The sequence below is a fragment of the Hippocampus bargibanti genome, linkage group LG06, assembly GCF_051943395.1.
Source record: "Hippocampus bargibanti isolate YZ-2025 linkage group LG06, ASM5194339v1, whole genome shotgun sequence".
Lineage (NCBI taxonomy): Eukaryota > Metazoa > Chordata > Actinopteri > Syngnathiformes > Syngnathidae > Hippocampus > Hippocampus bargibanti.
Window position 1 is genome coordinate 22,993,197 of NC_142739.1, and position 11,185 is coordinate 23,004,381.

Consider the following 11,185-nt stretch of genomic DNA (forward strand, 5'->3'; position numbering starts at 1 on the left):
TGACAATATTTCCATTCATTTTAATGAAATATATATTTATTGACGTTATTTTGAAATTTATAAATATGATCTTGTTCAGTTGAAATGATACCAAGATCACAGATTTCAAAAATGTTCCCGTAGATGTGAGGTGGCCGAGGAGTAACCAGGGTTTGCTAGTTATTGCCGCCCCTGGCCGAAGCAGAGCAGCAACCCAAATTTGAACTTTCAACATCAAAACTAGTAAGCAAAAGTTCTATGTTTACCCTTTTCCTATTTGTTTACATGCCTCGTGATATTTGTGTCCAGTTCACATGAGCATCCTTGTCTGATCAAAATGTAAACATACACTCAGACTTCCTGCCTGAGGACCAAACAGAGGGGATATTTAAAGTCAGTGAAAGGGAGGGGGGGACGTCGGAAGACATTGAACTGCGAGATGAGAACTTAGGAGGCATGTCAATAGGTGGACTAAGACAAACTAGAGACATTGAGAAGCAAGATGGCACATGAGAAGGCTTTGGTGAATTTACAGGGGATGCTGTGCTTGGAGTAGCAGTAGGAAAGAAGCTACAAGATGATGAGGATATTTTGTCTCAAGTCCTGTCGGGCAAGTTGAGCAGAAACAATGTCTGTAAAACCCTGCTTGGAAAATTTGAATTGAGGATTTCAACCCATCTGATCAACTGAGTCTCCTGCTGTTTTCCTCTCAAGGTACGTTTAAAGAAGATCCTCTGTATTCTTGTATGATAGTTTTACACCTGACTTGGGTTGCCTAAAAAAATAAAAATAAATAAAGATGTCTGCATTGAGCATGAACTACCTGGTTTAATCTTACACTAAAGTTTATTTGCGATTTGAGTTTGTACAGAAATCTACACCGTTGAAGCAAATCTGCAGGGTTGTAATCCCATCCGCCGTTTTTCTGCAACTAGTACACTTATGACACTTAAATCAAAGTTATTGCGGAAACAAAAAAAAATGTCAATTGCCCTTAGGGGCTCTCTAAAAGGCAATAAAATGATGCTGGACTGAGTAGATATTTGTTGCATCACTCCCTTGCTATAGTGTTCTCAGGCTCACACAACACACACACACACACACACAGACGCACAAGCTTATAGTGATTCTCACGCTGCTTGGAATTTCTTTGCGATGCGCCTGAGAGCCCTCCAGACTCTTTTCTGTGTCTCTTTGTAGCCATTGCATCACCACTGTGTGTGATGTATTATATAGAAACATGCTGACAGTATGCATTGATATATTGGTTGGAAATATGCACTAAATAAATGTAGAGTCCATTAGGAGGCTACATAAACACGTTTAAAAAAAAAGGGATTTCGAGATGGTGTCTATACTCGTGGTTAACATTAGCAATGTTTACACTATATTTTCATGTAGTAAAATTACAATAATTAATAATAATAATAATATATGTATAGTGCCACTTAGCAGGTTTTTTTTTTTTTTGACGACGATACTAGTGCAGCGTGTTCTACCGGAAACAAATTCCTTGTGTGTTCTACATACTTGGCAATAAAGATGATTCTGATTCTGATTCTGATAATTAATTTAAATTAAATTATACTGTATTTTCATGTTCTGTCATGGGAAATAATAGCTTCAAAGATCGCTTACAATCAAACCTTCAAATTCTCTCACAGTTTGACTTCCAATCTGTTTTTTAGCACAAACTAATTTACATCATTGAATAAAAAAAATGTACTACAGTATTTTCCGGTGTGTAACATGCACTGGAGTATAAGACGCACCCCAATGAATGGTGTATTTTCAAATGTTTTCAATATCTAAGGCGCACCGGAGTATAAGGCGCACTTTCAATGATTGAAAAAAAGAACATTCCAAATATATAAATATATAAACGTTTTTCCAATATAAGGCACACTACATTATAAGGCGCTACAGTAGAGGCTGGGGTTATGTACGACTTCTTCTATGGGGGAGGAATGGAGTCGGCTGCTGACAGTAGTTGCGAGACCTGTTGAGGCTCAATACTACTTCACATATAGAGCGCATCTGCGTACAAGTCGCAGGGTCATATTTTGAAGATACTGTGGTGTGCCTTATCCACCGAAAAATACGGTTATGCTTTTACCCACGTTTTTTTTTTTTTTTTATTCGTGAATGGCGTATTTGACAAATGCAAGATTTTTTTAAAATGATAATACAGTCATTGAAAAGATTGTCCAATATACAATTCCCTTTTTTTCCCAGTGCGACAACACGGTTGTTTTTGTTTCAACTTTGATGAAAATGTTTCTTTTGGTTTGACTTATTTCATTAGTGTATTCATAACTTGAGTTACAAGTCGGTCATGGGGCGCATGTGCACACAAAGTTTCACTGTACAAGTACCGTATTTTCCAGTGTATAAGTGAAGCCAAAAGGCTTCATTTTCTTCAAAAGATGACACAGTGCCTTATATGCCGGTACGCCTTATATGTGAAATAATATTGAGCCTCAACCAATTTCGCAATTAGTCCATTTCACCCTGTGGAAGTCGAGCACAGTCCATGCTGGGATTTATAAAACGTAACTCCAGCCTCGACTGTAGCTATGATGTAGTGAGCCTTATATTTGGAAGACTTTGATAAATGTATACAGGTAAAATCCGAGTTACGACTGCCACCTGTACTTTTTTTCATTCTACGCCTGGCACCGCAACGCACAAGCAGCCGGCAACGCGTACTACAATTTGGCCAGCCAGCATGTGACACACTCGCAGAGCAATCTACTGTGTGACTATACTCAATACAGTCGTTATACAGTGCAGATACCATCTCGGCAACATCTCCTGTAGTACTGTACACTGCTTTTTTCCTTCGGCATCCACCTGTGTCCAAGCGTGTGTGTAGGGCGACCTCTTGTGGCTGTTTGGGAGAGCAGGGTAAGTATAACATTTATAAATGAACTGTACAGTAAACAATTTTGTATACATTACAGGTACAGTAATAAAAATCGATATAAAATGATAAAAATGATACTAAAAGTTATAAAATTTATAAATGAACTGTAAACAGTTTGGTATATAATAGTATTCAATAGAAAACGTTGCTTTAAAACAACAGATTGACATTATATACTATCCTGTCGTGTAAACGTCACGTCGGCCATTTTGAATGGATTTTGACTTACTACCGTTTTTGTCGGAACGGAACCCGTTCGTAACTCGGATGTTACCTGTGTATTATATTTGGAAAATGTTTTTCATTCATTAAAAGTGCACCTTATAGTCCGGTGCACCTTATACGTATATGGAAAAAGTTTGAAAATACAGCATTCATTGTAAAAGGCGCATCGGTTTGCCTTATACTCCGGAAAATACAGTACATTCAGTTCAATTTGGACCTGAGACACATCTACAAAATGAATGTAAGACAACCGTTCTCATACTGTATGCATGTATCTTTGAACTCATGTATGTGATTTGCACGATGCTCATCGGCCTTCAGGTGCTCACCACTGTCACCAACTTTAATCATCATCATCATCATCTTCGTCATCCGTGGCCAACATGAGCACCGTGAGTGCAAACAGCACGCCATCCTGTGCTATTGTCGCCACTTCCCTTCGCGGCCATGTAGATCCGTCGAGTCTCAGCAACAGAAGTGGTATGGAAGCATACCTCCAAAAATTAGCTCACTTGGATGAAGGACTTTACAACGATTTCTATGGACTTTGGATAGCGCTCATGATCATCAACTCCATCATTTTCCTGGTATGTAAATCCTGTTTTTTTTTTCCAAATGGACCGTTTTATATAATTGCTCACTCTCACGTTGACAAGGTCGCCTCCTATTTCAGGTGGGCATGGTGCTCAACACGTTGGCTCTTTATGTGTTCTGTTTCCGCACCAAGCAAAAGAGCACCTCGGTGATCTACACCATCAATCTGGCCGTGACAGACCTGCTGGTCAATCTGTCACTGCCGACACGCATCCTGCTTTACTACAGTGGAGGAGCTTGCCTCACGTGCTCCTACTTACACGTCTTCAGCTACTTTGTCAACATGTATTGCAGCATCCTTTTCCTCACCTGCATTTGTGTCGACCGATACCTCGCCATTGTGCAGGCGAGTATGGTTACAATATTTGTCGTTGGGGAAACATCCTCCCAACCTTGTCAAGTCTAAACCATGAGATGTTTCACAGAATGTGATTTTAAAGGACAACTGACGTCACTTTTTTTGTTTCCTAACTGACATCAGAAAAACGTTTTATAGCATCTCAAATACCCAAAACACACAGTATGATATTTTTAGTCAAATGCAAAACACCAATAAAAATGACTTAAAGTGTGTAAAAAGTACTTCAATTTCAAACCGGAAGGAGTAGGAGGCTATAGTTAGTAATTGTGAAACTGGTTGTGGCTCAATATTACTTCACATATGAGGCGCATCTGTGTATAAGGCGCGTGGTCATCTTTTGAAGAAAATCAACCCTTTCGAGTGTGCCTTATACACCCAAAAATATTGTACTTTCATTTTGTATCATATTGGTCACAATGATCACATTTGACATTACGAACAAAAAAATTCCACTTTTTAACTCATTCACTGTCAGACGATGTGCAAAAATGTGTCCACTCCAGTGCCAAGATTATTGTCATTTTCACTCAAATTGCACGACCCACAGAATATCGAGCTGCATAAACATTCAAAGAAACCTTTGACTCCCTTCTTTCATCAGAAAAAATAGTTAATTCCTAAATTATATGGAGTTATCTGAGCGTGAAATTGGGGCGGCTGTACAAAAGGTAAATGCTGCCCCTTGTGGGAGAGAAAAACATTCCCAGAGGTCTGACCAGCGCTTTATCGGCACCTCCACGAAAAAAAAAAAAACAAAACCCAAACAAATTTGGAAATTAAATTGTGAACGTAAACCGTACTTAACTCATTCACTGCCATTCCCGAATTTATTCAAGAATTGAAAATATGACGTATAGAGCGCCATTCCCTAATTAGTTCGTTTTTTGTTTTTTAATGCTTGGTTGCCAATAAAGCGCTGGCCAGTCCAGCAATGGTTTTTCGCTTCCACAAGGGGACAGCATTTCCCTTTTTTCCCCATGTTTGCGCTTTGTTCCAGCTTCAGCTGTTGTTAAAGCGCCATATCAACCAAGATTTATGTATTGCATTGTATTTTGGACAGCCACCCTCATTTCAAGCTCATATAACTCCAGACTCATATAATTTAGGAATTAACTTTTTTTTTTCTGATGAAAGAAGAGAGTCTAGGGTTTCTTACGCTGCGTTAAATGTTGATGTAGTCCTAAAACTCAATATTCTGTGGGTCTAAGAATTTAGTGACAATGACAAAAACCCTGGCACGAGAGTGAGGCATTGAGTTAATTTTGAAGTGATATACAATAACACTCATCATCAAATTTGTACAAATGCTTTTCATCAGAGACATCTCATCTCTTCTAAATATTTTTTTTTCTGAACTGACTGTGAATCTACCCTTGAAATTGTTTGAAATCAACTGTTGACGACTGTCATTTTCATGTCTCGACAGGTTGAAGCATCTCGCCGGTGGCGCAACTCTGGCGTGGCCAAATGTGTGTGTATCTCTGTGTGGCTGTTCGCCATTGTGGTCACCTACTCCTTCCTGTCTACGGCTTTCCAACATACAGGCTGCTGCCTCTCCAAGCTCCTCTTCCTCACCCTCACTGAGTTTTTTCTACCCCTTGTCGTCATTGTTGTGTTCACACTGCGGATTGTATGGGCGCTTGCCGACCATCGCCTGATGCAACAAAGCAGGTACAACCAACATTATGAATTTATTAGATTAGATTAGATTAGCCTTTATTAGTCTCACACTGGAGAAATTTACATTTCACAGCAGCAAAGTAATGAAAGTAAGAAGAAAGGAAAGGAAGAAGTAGAACAACAAATTACAGGACCTGCTGTAAAGGGAGCCACTCTCGCGGTGCCATCTTGAAGTCAAAACGACAACAAAAAATAATAAATAATGTGACAACACAAAGACACAGAAATTCATACAATCCGAAACACTTTGTGCACCCTCTTTGTCATTTGAAGCAGTTCTGGATGAAAAAACAGTGGATCAGGGACATCATAGTGAGATGTGATGTGCACATTTGCTACAAGCTAAGTTTTGAAAGCAAACACGAACCTATAGGATCCATTGACGAAAAGAGATTGTCTCACATCTCCTGTCCCACGTAAATGCGCTTCAATTCCAAGCCGCGACAGTTCCACATACGCATTGGCACAATCGGCCCATTGATGGTTATGGTTATGTTCATTGGTTTCTATTTTAATTAAGTTTTGCCAAATTGAGTGTACATTAGATTTTTTTTTACCGATTAAAAAAAATCACATGGACGTACAACATTTAAAAACATTGCAGTAATATACATGCCAGACCAGTAGATGGCAATGTCATAGTGGCTCAGGATTTATTTTTCCAATTCAAAATTGTTGTGTAACAACTACAATTGAGGTTAATGTTGTGTACTTTTGCTGTCAACATCACACATGCAAGAATTACATTGAAAGGGCATTTAGTTTAAGAACAAATATGCAAATCCCATCAGATCAAGAATACAGCATAAAAATCTGGGTTGGAGCTAGCAAACGGTATCATGTCCAGCTGGAAGACCTGACTGAATAATGGACCCCCCGTTAATGAAGAATCATTCTCTTTCATTTGTACACTGAAACAACACAAACTACACCCAAAAAAAGATACAGCGTTGCAAGGGTGATTCTTGTTGAGAGGCTTAACTCAAGTTGGTAAGATGTGACTGAAAACACCGACTCCGTTGTCCTGGAGAAACTGGCAGCACAATGTATGAGTTGTATGAACTTCTGCCTGGTAGCCAAAAGGTTCTGTGTTTCAATCTGTATCCCGCCCACTTTCCCAAAGCATGAAGTTAAGATTAACTGAAGACTCTTTAAGTGCCAACGCATTCGTCTACAAGCCGAGAGACAGGTGACCGCCTAATCAAGGGAGGACCTTGACTAAAGAGTAACCTTACAATGCAATAAGATCTTCCAATCCAAGTCATATCTGAAGGAAATTACAAAAAGAGTGACCGGAAAACTACCAGAGTCCATCCAAAGTCTTTATTTATCTATGTAGGAAGAGACGCAAGAGGGCCGTCCAGCTACTGACCACAGTCTTAATCATCTTCACCGTCTGCTTCACACCGTTCCACATACGACAGGTGGGTAAGAGGAGCTTGGGTGGTCTTATCAAGTGCAACTGCCAAGCAGTGATATTGTGTTATGCATCCGTCATATAGGTGGTGGTGTATTTCTACCCCGATATGCCTCACCACGTGATCGTCTACCATTTGACCGTCACACTCAGCAGTCTGAATAGCTGCATGGATCCTGTTGTATACTGCTTTGTGACGAACAACTTCCAGGTAGGATTTCAGATTGGTGAAAAGGCAATACTGGATAGAAATAATTCCTGAAATTGAAAAACACGAATAAAGCACAGTGTATGGAATTTAGTGCCTTCTACGGGTGAACCGTCTGTGTAAGCTGTGTAAGTCCATCGATGAAAAGGTTCCTTCAGCCCTCATCTGTACCTCTTTGAAGGTGTCGGACGTTTCACTTCTTATCCAAAATCTTCATCAGCAAACTAATGTCTTACTGGTAGTTTCAGCCCTCTATATATCCCTACTTTCCAGACGTGGCAGTGCCGGACTCTATGATTGGTCCCAGCTCTCAGGTTGGGGGGAGCATAGGACTAATCCCTGCGGCTCCACTGATTACTTCTATTGTCCTGACTGACGACTGGCCTGATTGCCCAATTGGCCCTGGTATCACCTCATCAACATAACTAAGCCTATGTTGCCTAGGCAGTCTATTGTACGAACGATCCTAATTGACCCTCACCCCACTATGGCGGTTAAGGGAAGGATTTTGCTGTTAGCTTCTAGCTTCTTTTACTCCCCTTTCAAACCATCTATTTTCTTTCTGTAAGATTTTTAACCTCATTGTCGTCAAATGAGTGGTTGCTAGCTTTTAGGTGCATATGTACTGCCGATTGAGGCCCACTAGTATTATCCCTGCGATGTTGATAATGTCTTTTTTTGAGAATTTGTTTAGTCTCCCCAATGAATTGCTCTTTACAATTTTCATTTTTACACTGCCACGTCTGGACAGTAGGGATTTATATATAGGGCTGAAACTACCAGAAAAACTGTTCTGATCCACCTATATCAATATGAAGCTGAATAGGACACGTTACAAAAAATTGCCACTCTTTATTGAATCATTTAGTCATAACAGTGTCATTATCCATCACAGGCCACTATGAGGAATATTTTCCGGCGTCCAGAGGCAGAGCAAAGCAGCGGTGATATCATCAGCATGCAGCACAGTTCCAAGGCCTCAGGAGGAGAGGCTGCCGTGGCCATCCCTAATAATGTAATTATGATGAACATGATTCCGCCATCACCACAGAAAATCAGTCAAAGGATTCAGAAATTGTAAATTAATTGTGGAATTCGCAACATCAACTGCGGAACGAACTTCGATTGGACATCAATGGACAGCATTGATATAACAAATACAATTCATCATTGCAATGATGAAGACTCGCTTCTGGCTTGACAGTTTGCATTGCAGAAGGAAGCAAAGCAGCAGCTCAAGGAACAAATCAAATGATGCCATTCACCAAGGATCTAAATGGAAGGATGAAAGACAGCAATTGAAAAAGGGCGCAAAGGAAAAAGGGCATCTTTTTGTTGTTGGATGAATACTGTACATACTATACATCTTTTTTTTACCTCAGAAGAGAAAGGCGTCTGTGTAAGCTCTCAGTCGTACAGGGGTGGTCCATCGATGAGAAGGTTTCTTCAGCCATCATCTGTACAAATTTGAAGGTTTCGGACGTTTCGCCTCCTATCCAAGAGGCTTCGTCAGCGAACTAAAGTCTGACTGGTCGTATCGGCCCTATTTATATATCCCTAATGTCCAGACATGGTGGCGTCGGACACAGCTATGATAGGTCCCTACTCTCAGGTTGGGGGGGCAGAGGACCCCTCCCTGTGGCCCCACCGATTGTTCCTACATTCCTGACTAACGACTGGCCTATTACCCCCACTCCCACCGGTATCACCTCATCAGCATAACGACCCTCATCAGCATTACGAAAGTTGCCTAACCTGTTTTGCCTAAGCAGGCTATTGTATGAACGATCCTCAGAAGAGAAAGACAATGTCAAGACACCATTTGTGAAGGCAGCAGCGTGGCTAGGAGAAATTCTTACCTTTTAATATACCGTATTTCCCAGTGTATAAGGTGCACCAGAGTATAAGGCGCACCTACAATGAATTATGTATTTTCACATTTTTTTTCCATATATAAGGCACACCGGAGTATACGGCACACATTCAATGAATGAAAAAAGTTTTTTATAATACAATATACAAATATATAAAGGTTTTCCAAATACAGTGATACCTCAGCTTACGAACTTAATTGGTTCCCAGAAAGTGTGTCGGTTGAAAAGTTTGTCTTCCAAACATTTATTTCCCATAAGAAACCATTAAAATGAGAATAATCTGTTCCCAGGTCGCCATAAAACATAATTTTCTACTAAATAAGCCCTAAAACTACACAAAATATACCTTATTTTATGTAGAATAAATGTGTGATTGTATTGAAATTAAAGAAATAAACTGTACTGTGTAATCAATGAAAAGGTTTCTTCAGCCGTCATCTGTACTTCTTTGAAGGTGTCGGACGTTTCGCTTCTTATCCAAGATGATTCGTCAGCGAACTAAAGTCTTTTGCTGGTAGTTTCGGCCCTATATATATCCCTACTGTCCACACGTGACTGTGCCATACTCTGCTATGATTTGTTAAAACAGCAAACCCCTTCACGAAATCGCCATGGTGGGGTGAGGTTCTATTTGGATTGTTCGGACAACAGTCTTCTTAAGCAACGTAGGCTTAGTTATGCTGATGAGGTGATGCCAGAGCAAATGGTGCAATTAGGCCAGTCGTAGACCTCATACTCAGTCAGGACAATAGAAGTAATCAGTGTAGCCGCAGGGAGTAGTCCTCTGCTCCTCTCAACCTGAGAGCAGGGACCAATCATAGCAGAGTCCGGCACCACCACGTCTCGACAGTAGGGATATATATAGGGCCAAAACTACCAGCAAAAGACTTTAGTTCGCTGACGAAGCATCTTGGGTAAGAAGCGAAACGTCCGACACCTTCAAAGAAGTACAGATGACGACTGAAGAAACTTTTCATCGATGGACCACTCCTGTACGACTGAGAGCTTGCACAGACGTGTACTATATAATAAAGTCTTTTTATTTACCTTTGTGATGGTAGTTGTCAATGGATGGTAGCAATGGTCCTAAGTCACACAAACGCACACCTCGTTCATGTTTTTCAATGATCTCCTTCTTCCGCTCGACTTCTGCTAATTTTCTTTTGTGTCCTCTTCGGATTAACACTAGTCTGTGGTGGGGTCTTTTTCGGTCCCATAATAGCAAAAGTACTTCACTTGATAACAAACCACGTCTGCACTAAAAAAACCTAGTCCGCCAGCCACTGTGGCGCTGTTCGACCGTGTGGTTTGGTGTTCATCCGCCAAAAAGTAGTCCGCCATCCACCGAGTCGTTGTGTGGTTTGGTTCATCTGCCTCCGCCAAAAACTAGTTCGTCAGTCAGGACTATATGCTCGCGAATTTCATGTTCGTGAGGCAAAAAGTTCGTGAGCTAAAGCGTTCGTAAGCTGAGGTATCACTGTATATGGTACACCACATTATAAGGAGCTACAGTAAAGGCTGGCGTGACGCACGACTTCTTCTACAGGGGGTAATGGAGTCGGTGGCTGCTTACAGTAGTTGCGAGACCTGTTCTGGCTAAATATTACTTCACATGTAAGGCTGTCGATGTTTGTTCGGACACAGGAAGATTGTCTTTACTGCCAGGAGGAGGCGCTCAACCTCTGCAGCCCTCTGCCAAGCTATTTATTGAGAGTATATACAAATTTAAGTGATACATTCGTAAAACAAACACTACCACAACCCTGGATGTCCTCTCTTACCTGAGGATGACAGTTTAACAGGTTGTGTTTGTTCAGCTCATAATGGGCCAACTAAGCATACAACAGCATGAAACATTGAAAGGACAACCGACGCCTCCGGACAGGTTGTTTCCATAATTTGTAAAATCACTTCAAATGAC

General features: G+C 40.7%; 1 protein-coding gene across 1 annotated transcript; it reads left to right on the top strand.

Annotated features, from left to right (window-relative positions):
• The first annotated feature begins 469 nt into the window (after window positions 1–469).
• On the top strand, window positions 470–10,126 carry LOC148896837 (G protein-coupled receptor 20-like). The gene is made up of 7 exons (XM_088998814.1): window positions 470–693; window positions 3,452–3,717; window positions 3,804–4,070; window positions 5,512–5,756; window positions 7,105–7,189; window positions 7,268–7,393; window positions 8,286–10,126. The coding sequence occupies exons 2-7, from the start codon at window positions 3,514–3,516 to the stop codon at window positions 8,469–8,471; spliced, it is 1,113 nt and encodes a 370-aa protein (XP_088854940.1). The 5' UTR covers window positions 470–693; window positions 3,452–3,513; the 3' UTR covers window positions 8,472–10,126.
• Window positions 10,127–11,185: the final 1,059 nt, after the last annotated feature.

Bases quoted from the DNA above. Each gene is read 5' to 3' on its own strand.
- LOC148896837 (XM_088998814.1), top strand. From the start codon at position 3,514: ATGAGCACCGTGAGTGCAAACAGCACGCCATCCTGTGCTATTGTCGCC. The intron at 3,718-3,803 runs GTATGTAAATCC...CTCCTATTTCAG, and splicing joins TCAACTCCATCATTTTCCTG to GTGGGCATGGTGCTCAACAC. The intron at 4,071-5,511 runs GCGAGTATGGTT...ATGTCTCGACAG, and splicing joins GATACCTCGCCATTGTGCAG to GTTGAAGCATCTCGCCGGTG.